Source organism: Hypanus sabinus, chromosome 6 (genome assembly GCF_030144855.1).
Source record: "Hypanus sabinus isolate sHypSab1 chromosome 6, sHypSab1.hap1, whole genome shotgun sequence".
Taxonomy (NCBI): Eukaryota; Metazoa; Chordata; class Chondrichthyes; order Myliobatiformes; family Dasyatidae; genus Hypanus; species Hypanus sabinus.
In genome coordinates this window covers 82,343,180-82,359,846 of record NC_082711.1, presented here as the reverse complement: position 1 = coordinate 82,359,846, position 16,667 = coordinate 82,343,180, and the positions used below count along the sequence as shown (strand labels likewise).

Below are 16,667 nucleotides of genomic sequence, written 5' to 3'. Positions count from 1 at the left end.
AAAGATGTACAGGTTTAGGGTTAGTCAATTTGGGAATGCTATGTTGGCACTGTAAACGTGGTGACACGTTTCACTATTTGATTCAATATGCATGTGACAAATAAAGCTAATCTTATCTTTCTAAAGTCCATGTATATAACAGCCACTGTCAAAATCTTCTTCATCTCCTCAAAGATGCTTACTGGGAATTTCTATTTAAAAGTTGAAAATGTTTTTTCCAAAATTTACAATCACATGTCAAATCCATACATAAGAGAGACGACATGTGCTGGAAGTCTGGAGCAGCATACACAGATACTGATAAAGCTCAGCCAGTCAAGGAATTGAACAGTTTCCGTTTTAGGCTGAGATCCTTTACCAGGACTGGAAAGGAAGAAAAGAGAAGCTAGAGTGAAAGAGTAGGGGGAGGAGCTCAAGCTGGTGGGTGAGAGGTGATTTCATGTGAGATGGAGGGTGGGGGGGAGCTGGAAAAAAACAGGGAATGATGTGAGAAACTGTAAGGTGATAGGTGGAAGGGGCAAAGGATTAAGGAAGAAGGAATTTGATAGGAGAGTACAGTAGACCAAGAAATAAAGGGAAGGAGGTGGGTAAACAGAGGGAGGAAGGTGATGATGGGCAGCTAGTAGTGGGGGGGAGGGGAAAGAGGAGGGGTTAGCATTCCCACAATTAATCAGAGATGAGGGAAAACAAAAGATGGATGGGGAAATCAAAGGCATTGGAACCAGAATTTAGAGAACTCAGTTTTGTGCGTTTAAAGGAGTTGAAGTTATATTTATGTATAATTGAACATTAATGTTAATTTTCATGTGTTAAATACTATATCTGGCATTGATCCATGTGAACTGGGTACTGCTGTTTAATCCTTCAGATTGAATTCCATTTTAGCCAGGTGACAGACAAATAGATTGTGTTCTTTTTGCCTTGTATCAGGAGCTGCTCCTTGAATGTAACATCTAGCTGTGTAACCCTAGCAATGTGATGCATTACTGCTCCAGTTTGCTTTGTTTGGCATGGTGGGAAGTAACTTCCCACTAGGGGACCACTCAAATGTATGGGTCAGAGTAGAGCACACAGAATGAAATAAAAATCAAAAACTGATTTGTCTACCAATATACGATTCAGCAAATGATGCATACATTCTGACCGCCTGATGGTAAACACAGTCAACTAATGTGTAGCTTTCTTGCAAATGTTCTCCCATCTTTTCCTGAGATATTGGCACCTTGCTGGGGTTCTGGCATTGAAATTAGTGATCAACATGTGCTAAGTTGCCAAATATTCACTAAGGAAGAGTTACATTGGTGATGTTGTAGATCATCCTAATTTTGCTCATGGTCCATTATGCTTTTGAGTTGCTGAATATGAATTCTAATGATTATTGCTTTTTCAGTATTGTAGTCTACTAAATTAGCTCAAGATCAATTAAAAAAACAAGCAACAAATGTAAAGTTCTTAAAGTTTTAATTGTCATTCAACCATGCATGAACACAGCCAAATGAAACAACATTCTTCCAGGGCCAAGGTGCAAAATACAGTACTTAATAGTCAATCACAAGGCACATATAAGATACCAAGCATGTATAAGTTAGCAAAATACAGTAACACAAAGATGATATAGTCCAAATCCCTGAGTTTATGAATGTTACAGGCATCTGAAGTTGAATACAATACTGAACATATGAAAATCTACAGATGCTAGAAATCCAAAGCAACTTGCACAAAATGCTGAGGGAACTCAGCTGGTCTGGCAGTATCAATGGAAAGAATGTTTCAGGCTGAGACCCTTCTTCAGGACTATAAAGGAAGGGGGAGATGGCTGAATAAAAAGGTGGGGGAGGGGAAAGGGGCTAGTTGGAAGGTGATAGGCGAAGTCAGGTGGGTGGGAAAAGTCAATGGGAGGAGAAGAAAATCTGATAGGAGAAAGGGAAGAGTGGAGGGGGACCCGGGGGAAGTAATAGGCAAATGAGAAGTGAAAGGTTTGGGGGGGGGGGGGGGGGTAGTTTGTTAACTGGAAGAAGAAATCAATATTCGTATTATCAGGTTGTAGGGTACCCTGATGAAATACAAGGTATTGCTCCTCCACCCAGAGGGTAGCCTCAGCTTGGCACAAGAGGAGGCCACCCACAAAACTGCTTGTCTTCTGCTGAGCAAACACTGGGGTGCAGCATAGACGCCATGCCACTCTGCCTCTGGTGGAGTGTCTGACGCCAACGCCTTGCCCTGGACAGCTGCAAACTGGCAACACTGCAGCTTTAGGCCTGGTACTTGCTATGACCAAGGTCACTCCGTTCTCATGTCATCTGTCCCTGCCTTTCGCCAATAAACTGGACTTGCAACATTCCACGCCACCGGTGTCCAACAGGGTCACAAGAAAAGTGACAAAGATAATTGCATTTAAATCCATAAGAATACATTTTTAAAAAGACAATAACACATTTGGTTGACCCCATAGAAACCGTTACATGCAAGTATGCTGCCATCTTACTGGAAAAGATTTAATAATCTGAAATTTTAATTTAAGTCAATGTTCAATTGTCAGATATGTTTAGTTTTAATTTATTGACCTGCAGAAGTTAGAATACAGGTAAAAGATAGAGACTTTAAAGGTTTGACTTCTATTGCTTTAAGGTAGGCAAAGGTGTTCAGTATTTTATACTATAATAGTGAAATAATAGCAAGGTACTGTATTTTCTTTAAACCCAAAAGAAAATTTTTGGGATCTGTTTGTCACTAAATATTTTTTCATGAAATTGTTTTTTTTAATTTTCTCAGAACTTCAAGACTGATGATTTCCAAGAGCAGTGGTTAACTGATCTCCATTACTGCTTCAGAATCTGCCTTGCACCCAGTTTGTCAGCGACCTATTAAAGAATGAAATCCTGGAAAATTAATACCAACTCTTTAAGAAGTGCGTGCATAAAACAAAATATGGGTATGGGGGATCTACATCTCCATAGTTAGAGAACAAAGTTAACAGATATTCAGAATAAGCTGAAAATCTTGTTCCTCATAATAAATATGTTATGAAATCCTTAAGGATAAGAACTTAAACATGTGTAGTGGTCGAGGATGATGTAATAAGCATCAGGAGTAACATACTCCTCATTTTGTTGTATAATTTCCTAGAAATTTGCATATACTCAGCATATTTGCAGGGAATTTGTGTTTAAAAATAATAACCTTTTAAGGTTGCAGATGGGTTTCCAACATCTGCAGAATCTCATGTTTAGCCTTCCAAGGTTATATTCTGTCAAAATCTTTAAGATTTAAATGAATTTGTATGTGTCATTTTATTAAAATTTCTTAACCAACTACAGCTACGCCTAATGCTGTACGCTTTGTTCAAATTGGATTTTGTCTTCAAAACACAATATGGTTATGAAAATACTCTATACCTTGCATAGCATTTTTTAAACTAAAGTTTTCAATATCACCCTTAATTATGTATCCTTCCAACTATTAAGGAATTACAGTTCAGAGATTTGTTAGTTTTTGTTTGTAATCATTTATTTTGTTACACTAATAAACAATATGAATAAAAAACTTAAATGTATATACATTTAATAAAAATTACAAAAATAACATCTGTAATATGAGGCATTTCTGATTCAAAACCTTGCTTAACTGAATAATAACATGGTTTTCTTCACATGGTTAAGCACAGATGGAGCACAAGTCAGGTAAGGTGTGTGAAATGCATTTGTAGTGTAATAAACTGTTTATAGTTGGTGCTTGCACATGAAGAGTTCAGGAGATCTTATGCAATAGGAATAACAATCCATTCTATCATAATTGCCAGAACATAATAAAACCATATTGATATTGTACTGCAAATTATATGAGAGTTAGATAAGTATGCTTAAATTTCCAGATTATTCTGTTGTCATTTAAAAACATGTAAACCAAAAGACATAAGATTTTAAGAATATAGCATAGAGGTTTTTTTTTTGCCTGATTGTAATTGACTTACAAAAAGGTTGAATCGAGCATAAATGTGTGTGCCAAAGCCATAACAATTTTGAGCCCAGTTATTTTAAGGAGTTATATTTTGTAGTATTCCATGCTCAAGCTATTGACAGTATTCAGTCTATCTTCAATGAAGCAGGTGTTAAAAGGCATTTGAGGTGACGTACTGAACACTAGGTGCTTTGGCTACCTGAAGGGTGAGCTATTAAGAGGTCATCAATAATATTTCATAATTATTCTTGGGAATTCTTTTCTGTTTCATGACTTTGAGAGAAAATGCTTCGATTTATGGATGGTCTCAAATATGTCACTTAAAAATAAATTCCACTGAAAAGGCAGATTGAATGAGTCTCGATGGAGATGCATATAGAACAACTATAGATTCTACATGTTATTTTGCCTTTTATGTTAACTGTTCACTATTAGGAACTTTAATTTGCCTGAGCCCTTATATGACTTGAGTACCTAATACATTGATTGTCTAACTGGTCTGAATAAGAATTCTATCATTATATGCTGCAGTTATTATTATGTAAAATTCATTTTAATTAATAATAAATCCATCCTAAGAATTAAAAAAACTAAAAAGGAGCTAAATGGGAGTTCAGCTTTGGATTGCAGTTGATCTATAATTAAACTAAGTATTAAAATACTAAATATATAAAGGACCATGTGCAGGGAATGCCTATAATTGCTCGTGCAAAGTTACCTCAGAAGTATTAAGAAAATGGATGGCTGTCTGAAATCATTCTCACGATGCAGATTGAGGAAGGGAGATGGATGCCTTTTCACAGAGGTAGGAATTGGAACAGGGGATCAACAAAAAGATGAGAGAAGGTTTTTGATCCCAGAACCTGGATTCCTGAAATTCTCACTTTATAATTACGTTCCATAATTAACATAGAACTGCAGACAGTATGTTGAAAGGAGAAGTTTAGGTTCATAGTACCTACCTTGATCAGAGTTCTTTGTCGAGATATGACAGTGCCCATGTTCTCAATAGAACAGTATTATGAGAAGTTAACTAGCTTGATTAAAGGGTTTAAAAAATAAAAATCAGACACTGGAAAAGTGAAAAAAAGGTATTAGAAATCAATAGGAGGTCAGACAGCATCAGCAAAGCATTAACATTTAATGTCCACAACATGGCAAACTTCATTCACATGGAAAACACTGCATCCATAAAGAAGTTTTTTTAGCATTAATATTTGAAGTGAAAGAATCAGTGTTTTGAGATAAGGCCAAAACAGAAGGATTGATTGTAGATTATAGTAAAGAGCTGAAATAATCAAGATTTATCATGTCTGCAAAATGAGAACTACATAATTTGTATATATTAATAAAACTCTGATCATCTGCTGTCCAATTATTCAGAAGGCTCAATAATGTGCTATCTGACTCACATGATGTTTCCCACCTTTCCTTTAAGCTCACCAGAATCTTTCTTCCTGTGCTCACTGGAACTCCATCTCTCATGCTCCTTTCATACCCAGTAGGCTGCTGAATCCCACACTTCCTTTACACTTGCCTTAGCCCCATGTCCTGTGCACTTCCCAGGGTGCCATTTCCTGCTTTATCATCAGTCCACCACTGAAGTCCCAAGTGTGCCGTATTAACAGTGCTGTATACCACATCCGCAGATGCACGTTTTGAAAGCAGTTACATTGGCTAAGTAGGAGTACTACATTGCTCTGATCTGAGAATACATTCAGAAGAACATATATAGATTATGGCTTCAAGCCATGTGCAGGAAAATGGGAATATCATCAATAGGTATTTGATAGCCTACATGAATAAGATGGGCCAAAAGACTTTTCTCTGTGCTATGTAATCAAGCAACTGTTTTAACAAGCCTGAAGTGAAATATTTTATAAGACGGGAGAATACAAATTAACTGAAAAAAGCTTTCAAAGGAGTTAATGAGCAACAATGTTTAAAAAGTTAAGAGGTCAGATTAAATTATTGAAAACTTAGAAAAGTTTTTAAGATTACTATCTTTGGTTTTACAACTAGCAATTAAAGTACAAAAACAAAGAGGTATTAGTAAATGCCTCTTGTGGCATTTTTCAGGTGCTGTAAGATAAAATTGGAGTTGAGAAGCTTTAGTTGTGAGACTAGGAAAATTGACTCTTAAAGGCCAGATAGGCATGCAATATCTTGAGGTAGATAAGGAAACCTGTTTCTACTGGGTACTGAATTGATATCTTAAAGAACCTGCAGCTAGATTTTCAAATGAACAGAAGAGCTGGTGAGATTACTTTTGTATTTGGACATTGTTAAGTATTCTGGAATGGTCTGTATACACGGACACATCTCTGAAAATGTTTAAATGGAATGGGAGAAGAGCAAAGTGATGGAAACAGGTACATCCATCTTTCAGATCGCTGACAACGGGCACAATAGAGTGAATGGCTGCTTTCTGTCGCACAGCTTCTGTGGTTTCAGCCAGCTGATCTCATAAGAGTTTTAATCTCCTTTGGTATACTCAGTGATTTTCATCCTGGAATATCCTTAAGAATGTGTCCCAAATTTGCTCTTTAAATCAGCAGGCCCACGTATAAGTGTAGGGATGCTTGCTTCTTCCCTACTTTTCTCCAGGAGTACCCGTACAATCAAAGGGGCTGAGATGAGCACATTCTCACACCATATCCAACGATACAGTCCTGTGTTGTTGCATTATTCTTTGGGTCTAGTTTTATGCGTCATCCCTGATGTGTGTGGTCGCATGTTGTAAGAGAACTGTTTAGAATTTCCAGTGTTTCCCAGGAGCTGAACATTTTGAAGGTTACTCACTGTAGATAAAAGAAAAAATTAAATCATGACTGTTCATTTTAAGCATAACTTTTGTAAATATTCCATTATTTGTATTGGCCACTGGAAGTACAAAAATTGTCTGATTTTTGTTTTGTGTCAGCTGTTGCTCAATGGGAAGATTGGTATTCTGCTCTCATCTCTTTAGTGGTACCTTAAATTATTAAAGAATAACTTTTTGAGATGTTGCATTTTGTGATATTCTGATTGTTGTTTACTACCTGGGGTCATGTAGTAGAATCAGTGACAAACTGTTATGAGGGCATGCATTTAGAAGAAGAAAATTGCACTACTTTATTTTGTTGATCTAAGTCTAGTGGTAAGTCTGATCAAAAGAGTTCTTTAGGATTATTATCAGTGATAAATATGAAACCTCATTGTCTGGTGAATGTCACTTAATACAATCGGCTAAAGCCTGTGATGAACCAGTTTTCTGGGTGTGAATTCCACAATGTGTCATCTAATGGTTGGTACAGTGCCCAGTGTGCATGTTTTCTTCCAAAAGTTTCACTGGGTAAAAGGAAAAAATACTCATTCTTGGAAATAATTTCAAGTAATTTTTGTGTTCATTTTTCTAAGACTGGCAAATAGACTGTTCAACAACAGCATTACTGTGAATTCTGGGTTATAAGTGCTCTCATCGCCAGCTTAAAAATGGAGCATTTTGGATCATGGCTATGCTATTTTTAGATTGCAGCAACATATTAATCCAAAGACAATGGAATAATCTAAAGGAACTGCCTTGACTTCACTCAAGAGAAATTGTTGCTTGTCCCTAATTGCAGAGGGAGATGCAGAAATCTTACTCAGAGGAAGATGGGTTGTGTTCTTGAACTCAGTACCTGGAAATGTTGTTTCAGACTAACAATCAGAACCTTTTGGACCAGTAATCAAATTAGAAGTAGGATCAGGATTTTTCTTGATCAGCATGAATATATTTGGCAAAACACCCACTTAATTGTGTTCTCAACTTTTAATGATATTAAGCAGTTTCCATGAAATGCCACCATTGCTACAATAGCATTTCAAGTTCAAATTCAGAGAGCGTGAACACAGAATCAAAGATCGCTGTGATGATTATACGCTCTAGTATCAATTGTTTGGTGACAATAAAGTAATTGTAAATTGTATTACCTCTCCCTCTTTCACCCAGCCAATCTTGGATCTAGTTTGCTAACAAGCCTTGGCCCCAACTATAATGTGGGACCTTTCAGAAGCTTGCCAAATTCATGACAACACATCTAACCTCATCTATTTTCCTAGTCAAAAAGCTCCTTAAAAAAGTCAAGATTTGGGAGACAGGATCTTCCCTGCACAAAACTATGCCTGACTCCTAAGCAGTCTTGGCTTCACAAACAACTCACCAATTGATGTGAGGTTTGCTAGCTTGTAGTTTCCGGGCTTATCACAACTGGCCTACTTGAACAACATAAACTATTCTCCAGTTCTCTGCTGCCTCACCTGAGGCTAACAACGATGCAAAACTCCATCAGTGCCCCAGCAATTTCCTCTCTTGCTTCCTACAGCATCTTGGGATGAATTCTATCTGACTCTGGGGATTTATCTAATTAGTGTACTCTATTATCTCTAATACTTATTTCTTCCTGATAAAGGCATATTCCAGACCGTATGCTTACTTTAACTCTCTAGCCTCCATGTCCTGGTGAATACTGATGATAAGTATTCATTTAGGAGCTTGCTCATATCCCTCTGGGGAGAACCTATTCCTTCCTTTACTACTCTCTTGCTTCTAATTTTTTTTAATTAAAAGTTTCAGGATTCTTCTTATTCCTACTTGCCAAGATGATTACCATAAGACACAGGAGAAGAATAAGGCCATTCGGCCCATTAAATCTGCTCTGCCAATTCATCCTGGCTGATCCATTTCCCTACTAACGCCATTCTCCTGCTTTCTCCCCATAACCTTTCATGTCCTGACTAATCAAGAACCTATCAACCTCTGCCTTAAATGCACCCAGTTATCTGGCCTCCACAACCACATGTGGCAATGAATTCCACAGATTTACCACCTTCTACCTACAGAAATTCCTCCTAAATCAATGTTCCTCTATTTTGAGGGATCCTCTATTCTGGTCCTAGACTCCCCCACCAAAGCAAACATCCTCTTCATATCCACTCTATCTAGGCCTTACAACATCCAATAGATTTCAATGAGACCCCCCCCCCCCCGCCCCCACTTCATTCTACTAAATTCTAGCGAATTCTAGAGCCTTCAATTGTTACTCATGATAACACTTTCATTCCCGGAATTGTTCTCCCAAATCTCCTCTGATTGCTGTCCGATGTCAGCACATCTTTTCTTAAATAAGGGGCCCATTACTGCTCACAGAGCTCACCGGAGCCTTACACAGCCTCAGCATTACATTCTTGTTTTTATATTGTAGTCCTCTTCACCTTCCTCACCCTGATCCAACCTGCAAATCAACCTTTAGTAAATCCTGCAAGAGGACTCCAAACCCCTTTGCACCTCACATTTTAAAAATTTTCTCCCCGTTCAGAAAATAGTCTGTTTCCGACATTGTATTCCATCTGCCACCTTTGCCATTCTCCCAATCTAGGTCCTCCTGTAGCCTCTGCTTCCTCAACACTGTCCGTCCCTCCACCTAACTTCATATCGTCTGCAATCTTGCCATCAATTCTGTCATCCAAATGTTGAACACCACTAGTCACTGGCAGCCAATCAGAAAAGGATCCCTTTATTCCCACCCTTTGCTTCCTGCCCATCAGCCTGTTGTTGTTTGAATGAAATCGTCGGAGAAAATTACTGGTAGATACAAAGCAGCTTCTTTATTCGACAAAACAAGGTAAAGCAGGCATCATATGGAGACGCTTTCGATGGAAAGGTCTGCTGGCCCAACATGGGGTTTACTATTTTATCAAAAGGCAACTCCATATTTTCAATGTGTGAACAATGCTTTCTTTGAAACCATATCAGATCATAAGACATACGAGCAGAATTAGGCCATCTGGCCCAACAAGTCTGTTCTACCATTCAATCATGGTAGATCCTTTTTACTCCTCCTTAGCCCCAGTTCCCAGCCTTCTCCCCGTAACCTTTGATGCCATGTCCAATCAAGAACCTATCAATCTCTGCCTTAAATACACCCAACAACCTGGTCTCCACAGCTGAATGTGGCAACAAATTCCACAAATTCACCACCCTTTGGCTAAAGATATTTCTCCGCATCTCTGTTTTGAAAGGGTGCCCCTTTATCCTGAGGCTGTACCCTCTTGCCCTAGACTCCCCCACCATGGGAAACATCATTTCCACATCTACTCTGTCTAGGCCTTTCAACATTTGAAAGGTTTCAATGATATTCCCCCTCATCCTTCTGAATTCCAGTGAGTACAGATGCCGAGCCATCAAATGTTCCTTGTATGATATTCCTTTCATATACAACCTTCACACCATCTGATTTGCCTCCATACCACAGATGTCAGCATCATCTGGACTGGGATTCACAGCTTTTAGGAATCCATTGTTCCAAGTTAAATCCACAGTACATATTCAAAGGCAGAAGACTGGTAGCCAAAGCCATTTGCTAAATTAAATAACCTAAACCCAAAATTCACTAACACAATCAATGCTCTTTCTATGCTACAAACCATTTCCAGAAAAGTTGGGATATTTTCCAAAATGCAATAAAAACAAAAATCTGTAATAAGTTAATTCACGTGAACCTTTATTTAACTGACAAAAGTACAAAGAAAAGATTGTCAATAGTTTTACTGACCAACTTAATTGTATTTTGTAAATATACACAAATTTAGAATTTGATGGCTGCAACACACTTAACTAAAGTTGGGATAGAGGTATGTTTTACCATTCCGTTACATCACCTTTCCTTTTAATAACACTGTTTAATCATTTTGGAACTGAGGATACTAATTGTAGTAGATTTGCAATTGGAAATTTTGTCCATTCTTGCTTGATATTAGACTTAAGCTGCTCAACAGTCCGTGGTCTCCGTTGTCTGATTCTCCTCTTCATGATGCGCCATTCATTTTCAATAGGAGATAGATCTGGACTGGCAGCAGGCCAGTCAAGCACACGCACTGTGTCTACAAAGCCACGCTGTTGTAGCCCGTGCAGAATGTGGTCTGGCATTGTCCTGCTGAAATAAACATGGACATCCCGGGAAGAGATGTCACCTTGATGGCAACATAAGTCTCTCTAAAATCCTAATATATGCCTCAAGAGTCAATGGTATCTTCACATACATGCAACTCACCCATGCCGTGGGCACTGATACACCCCCATACCATCACAGATGCTGGCTTTTGCACCTTTAACTGATAACAATCAGGATAGTCTTTTTCATCTTTGGCACAGAGCACTCAACGGCCGTTTTTTCTGAAAACTAGCTGAAATGTGGACTCATCCGACCACAGCACATGGTTCCACAGTCTTTTGGTCCATATGAGAAGAGCTCGGGCCCAGAGAATTCGCCGGCGTTTCTGCATAGAGTTGATGTATGGCTTCCTCCTTGCGTAATACAGTTTCAAGGTATTTCTGGATGCAGCGATGGACTGTGTTAAGTGACAATGGTTTTCCGAAGTACTCCCGAGCCCAGGTGGCTATAATTGTCACAGTAGCATGACGGTTTCTTATGCAGTGCCGCCTGAGGGCTCGAAGATCACGCACATTCAACAGTGGTTTCCGACCTTGCCCTTTACGCACTGAGATGTCTGAATTCTCTGAATCTTTTCACAATATTATGTACTGTATATGTTGAAAGAACTATATTTTCTGCAACCTTGCATTGGGAAACGTTCCTTTTGAACTGACTAACAATTCTCTCATGAATTTTGGCACAAAGGGGTGAGCTGCAACCCATCCATGCTTGCAAAGACTGAGCCTTTGATGGACGCTACTTTTATACCCAGTCATGATACCTCACCTGCTACCAATTAGCCTGCTTAATGTGGAGTCTTCCAAACCGGTGTTACTTGAATATTCTGTGCATTTTTCAATCTTATTTTAACTCTGTCCCAACTTTTGCTGAGTGTGTTGCAGCCATCAAATTCTAAATTTGTGTATATTTAGAAAATACAATTAAGTTGGTCAGTAAAAGTCGGTCAGTATTGAAAATCTTTTCTTTGTACTTTTGTCAGTTAAATAAAGTTTCATGTGAATTAACATATCACAGATTTTTGTTTTTATTGCATTTTGGAAAATATCCCAACTTTTCTGGAAATGGGGTTTGTAGTATCTTCCCTGTAATACCAGGGCTCTTATGTTGTTTAGCAGCCTTGTGAGCAGTACTTTGTCAAAGGCCTTCTGTAAATCCAACATCTACCAATTCTCCTTTGCTTATGCCGCTTGTTATTTCTTCAAAGAATGCCAACAGATTTGTCAGGCAAGGTTTTCCCTTGAGGAAACCATACTGACTTTGCCCTATTTGTCATGTGCCTCAAAGTACCACAAAACCACGTTTTACCAATCGACTCCAACATCTTCCCAACCATTGCGATCAGGCTAACTGGCCTATAATTTCCTTCCTTCTGCCTCCTTCCCTTCTTGAAGAGTGGAGTGACATTTGCAATTTTTCAGTCCCTCAGAACCATGCCAGAATCTGTTGCTCCTTGAAAGGTCATTACTAATTCCTCCACAATCTCTTCAGCTATCTCTTTTCATGGTCCCTTTCTGCCCTCCTAATTGCCTGTATTTTCTCCTATAAACCCAAGTGAACAAACAGCTACAAGGAACAAGTTCCCATCCTGGACATCCTCCTTTTCCTCCATTAATTCTTCTGTATCCTCCATTAACCAGGGTTCCCTAAGCCTACTATCTTTGCCTTTTACTCTAAAGTAATATGCTGAATTTGAACTCTCACTATATCACTTTCAAACAAAAATGTCTAGCAGCGTTTCCTAATCTGTTTCTCTCAGGTCCTGTCTTACACAATAAAAACCCACCTTCTATCATTTCTGGGCTTTAACTCAAGAACCAGTTTTGTTTTTTCCAAGATTACCTTGAAACTTATCAAACTATGTTTGCTGTTTCCAAAGTATGCCTCCATGGCCACTTCAATCACTTGCTTGACCGCATTCCCCAAGTTAAGGTCAAGTAAAGTTGTTTCTCTTCATGCTGCTCAGAAAACCCTCATAAACAAATTTTGCCAAGCTCGGTCAATATTCAGACAGTTAAAATCTCCTCTTACAATATCCTCTGTTGCAAACTACGCTGGTCATCAGTAACTAATCAAGATCAACTACAGCAGTGTTCAGAATGACAAGAATAACGTGTAGGCAAATGTTACCAAAGTACCAACAGAAGAATTCAATTTGCCTATATTCAATGTAAGTAACAACCACAATGCTTTCAACAATATTTTCCAAGATGGTTCAGATCTACAGAAGATCAGTGCCAAGCCATCTCAGGTATGGTCAGACATGAATCTTAAAGAGAATTTTAAAGGAGAGGGAGGTAGTATATGATCACAGACACTCTTGAAAGCAGTATCAATGGAATAGAGTCATAGAAACGTACAGCACAGAAACAGGCCCTTCAGTTCTAGTCCACACTGAACCACTTAATCTGCCTACTGCCATTGACCTGCACCAAGACCATAGCCTTCCATACCTCTACCACTCATGTACCTATCCAAACTTCTCTTAAGCATTCAAATCAAGCTCACATGCACCATTTGTGCTGGCAGCTAATTCCAGTCTCACCATCCTCTGAAGTTTACCCTCATGTTCCCCTTAAACTTTTCACCTTTTACCCTTTACCCTTGAGCCCAGTTGTAGTTCCATCCAACCTCTGTGGAAAAAGCATGTTTTCATTTTCCCTATCTATAACCCTCATAATTTTGTATACCTCCATCAAATCTCCCCTCAATCTTGAATGTTCCAAGGAATACAGTCCTAATCTGTTTAACTTTCCTTATAACTCAGGTCCTCCAGTCCTTGCAACATCCTTGTAAATTTACTCTATACTCTTTCAACATTATTTATATATTTCCTGTAGGAACCAAACCTTCACACAATATTCCAATCAGGCCTCATCAATGTCTTCTACAACTTCAACATAACATCCCATCTCCTGTACTCAATACTTTGATTTATGAAGGCCAATGTTTCAAAAGCTTTCTTTACAACCCTATCAATTTGTGACACCACTTTCATGAATTATGGACCTGCATTCCCAGTTCCCACTACAATCCCCAATTTTGGTGTCATCTGCAAATCTGCTGATCAGGAAAACCACATTATCATCCAGATCATTGACACTGATGAGAAACAACAGACCCAGCACCAATCCCTGCAGCACTACACCAGTCACAGGCATCCAATCAGACAGGCAACCATCTGCTACCACTCTTTGGGATCTCCCACAAAGCCAATGTCTCATCCAATTTACTACCTCACCTTGAATGCTGAGTGACTGAACCTTCCTGACCTTGTCAAGTGCCTTGCGCTGCCTTCATCAACTTTCCTGGTAACTTCTTCAAAAAATTCTATAAGATTGAAAACCCAAGGAAACACGTCAAGCCCTGGGAATTTATCCACCCTGATTTGCCTCCTCCTTTGTAATCTATACACAGTCCATGAAGTCGATGCCACTTTGCCTCACTTCTATAGACTCTGTCTCTTTCTCATGAGTAAATACTGATACAAAAAATCCATTTATGATCTCCCCATCTCTTTTGGCTCCAAGTATGGATTACTGTTCTGATTTTCCAGAGGATCAATTTTGTCCCTTGCAATCCTTTTGCTCTTAACGTATCCACAGAATCCATTTGGTTTCTCCTTTACCCTGTCTGCTGGGGCAACATCGTGCCTTCCTTTATTTCTCTGGATTTCTTTCTTAAGTGTTCTCTTGCATTTTTTCTGCTTCATAAGCCCCTCATTTGTTCCTACCTGCCTACACCTGCTATGCACCTCCATTTGTTTCTTAACCAGGGCCTCAATATCTCTTGAAAACCAAAGTTCCCTAAACCTGTTATCTTCACCTTTTATTCTGACTGGTACATATAATTACTGTACTCTCAAAATTTCATTTTTGAATGTCTCCCACCTACCACGTGCAGCTTTGTCAGAAAACAGCCTGTCCCAATCCACACTTGCCAGATCCATCTGGTACCATCAAAATTGGCCTTTCTCCGATCTGGAATCTCAACCTGCGGACCAGACCTATCTTTTTCTATATTAACCTTGAAACTAATGTGTTATGATCAATAGATGGGTGGTCTATAATATAGCCACATATCCTTCTTATTCCTTAGTTCCACCTTAACAACTTACTAGACAAGTTCTCCAGTCTGTCCTGACTGAGCAATGCTGTGACTTTTCCCCTGACTAGTAATGCCACACCCCCTCCTTTAATTACTTACAGTCTGTTGCATCTAAAACAATGAAATCCCGGTATATTCAGCTGCCAGTCCTCCTCCTTGTGCAACCAAGTCTCACTAATGGCTACAATACCATAATTTCATGTGTTGACCCATGCTGAGCTCCTCTGCCATTTCTACGATACTTCATGCATTGAAATATACACAACTCAGGACGTTAGTTGCACCGTCCTCAACCTTCTGATTCCTGAAGCTGTCTGAGGTTGAAACAGCATCTGTGTCCACAACCTCTCCACTGTCTGTTCTGGCACTCTTGTTGCCACCCCCCTACAACTCACATTAACCCCCACCCTGTACAGCACCAGCAAACCTTCACATTAGGATATTAGTCACCCTCCAGTTCAGGTGCAAGCAGTCTCTTCTGAACAGGTCCCAATTTCCCGGGAAGAAAACCCAATGATCCAAAAAAAAAAAATGATGGCCTCTCTCCTACACCAACTCCTTAGTGATCTTAGTGACCTGTATAATCTTCCTAACTCTGGCCTCACTAGCATGTGGCAGGGTCACAATCCTGAGATCACAATGCTGGAGGTGCTGCTCTTTAACTTAGCACCTAACTACCTGAATTCACTTTGCAGAATCTCGCCACTTATCCTACCTATGTCATTGGTATCCACATGAACCATGACCTCTGACAGTTCACCCCCGCCTCCCCACCATTGAAGAATGCTGAGGATTTGATCCGAGATGTCCTGGACCCTGCCACCTGGAGAATTTTTTACTGAATGAATCAGAAAAAAATGCATCAGTCATAATTAATTGTAAACATTTTGTTACATAAAAACATAAGTCTTAGGAGCAGAAGTAGATCAAACAGTGCCTGAAGTCTGCTTCATTATTCAAGTTCTTGTCTGATTTCAAACCTGCCCTATTCCTAAACCATCATAACTTTCCAGTTCTAAGATAATCCAAAGATTTATTTGCCTTTCAGTAAAGATTTGTCTCCTTATTTCAGAATGAAACACTTGCCCCTTATTTTAAGACCATGTCTGCTAGTGCTAGAATCCTTAGTCAGGGATAACATCCCCCCACATCTACACTGTTGAGCATCTCTAAGAATGTTGTGTTTCAATGAGATCAATTCTTATCCTTCTAAGCTCTAGAAGTCAATGGCCTAGCAATCTCTCCCCATATGACAGATGTGCGATCCCAAGGATCACATTCTGGGAATCATGAATCTAAAAAGTAGAAAATGAAATCAATGTCTAGGATAGTTCTTGAAGCAAGAACCTAGATAGGCATCATAACCAAAGCCAAGGAGAGGAGGCAGCATCAGCAAGGGGAATCCATAGAACTAGAAACTTGAATTGAGGAAGAGATGGGGAAAAACACTGCAACAATGTCATCCTGCTGCTACCTCTATGTGAAAATACAGAATTGATCTTAGAATTAGATTTATTTATTAGATTGTCTTACAATTGATCTTGACTACTGGATTTTCCTGATTTATTCAATGGACATCATTAATCACTTAGGTTTACAAAGCATCAATGGATAACAGAACCTTACATC

General features: G+C 39.0%; 2 protein-coding genes across 5 annotated transcripts in view; one reads left to right on the top strand and one right to left on the bottom strand.

Annotated features, from left to right (window-relative positions):
- tex10 (testis expressed 10) overlaps nucleotides 1-3,494 on the top strand; it is a 73,608-nt gene extending 70,114 nt beyond the window's left edge. For 2 of the 3 annotated variants that reach the window (XM_059972503.1, XM_059972504.1), the window contains exon 16: nucleotides 2,773-3,493. In XM_059972503.1, coding sequence (XP_059828486.1) covers nucleotides 2,773-2,868 — 96 coding nt within the window. In that variant the 3' untranslated portion in view covers nucleotides 2,869-3,493. Of the gene's footprint in view, nucleotides 1-2,772 lie in introns of all 3 variants that reach the window. The other variant, XM_059972505.1, reaches the window with a different exon arrangement.
- Nucleotides 3,495-3,683: 189 nt separating this feature from the next.
- The window catches only part of invs (inversin), a 243,103-nt gene continuing 230,119 nt past the window's right edge, over nucleotides 3,684-16,667 (bottom strand). For both annotated transcript variants that reach the window (XM_059972498.1, XM_059972500.1), the window contains one exon: nucleotides 3,684-6,758. In XM_059972498.1, coding sequence (XP_059828481.1) covers nucleotides 6,643-6,758 — 116 coding nt within the window. In that variant the 3' untranslated portion in view covers nucleotides 3,684-6,642. The remainder of the gene's footprint in view (nucleotides 6,759-16,667) is intronic.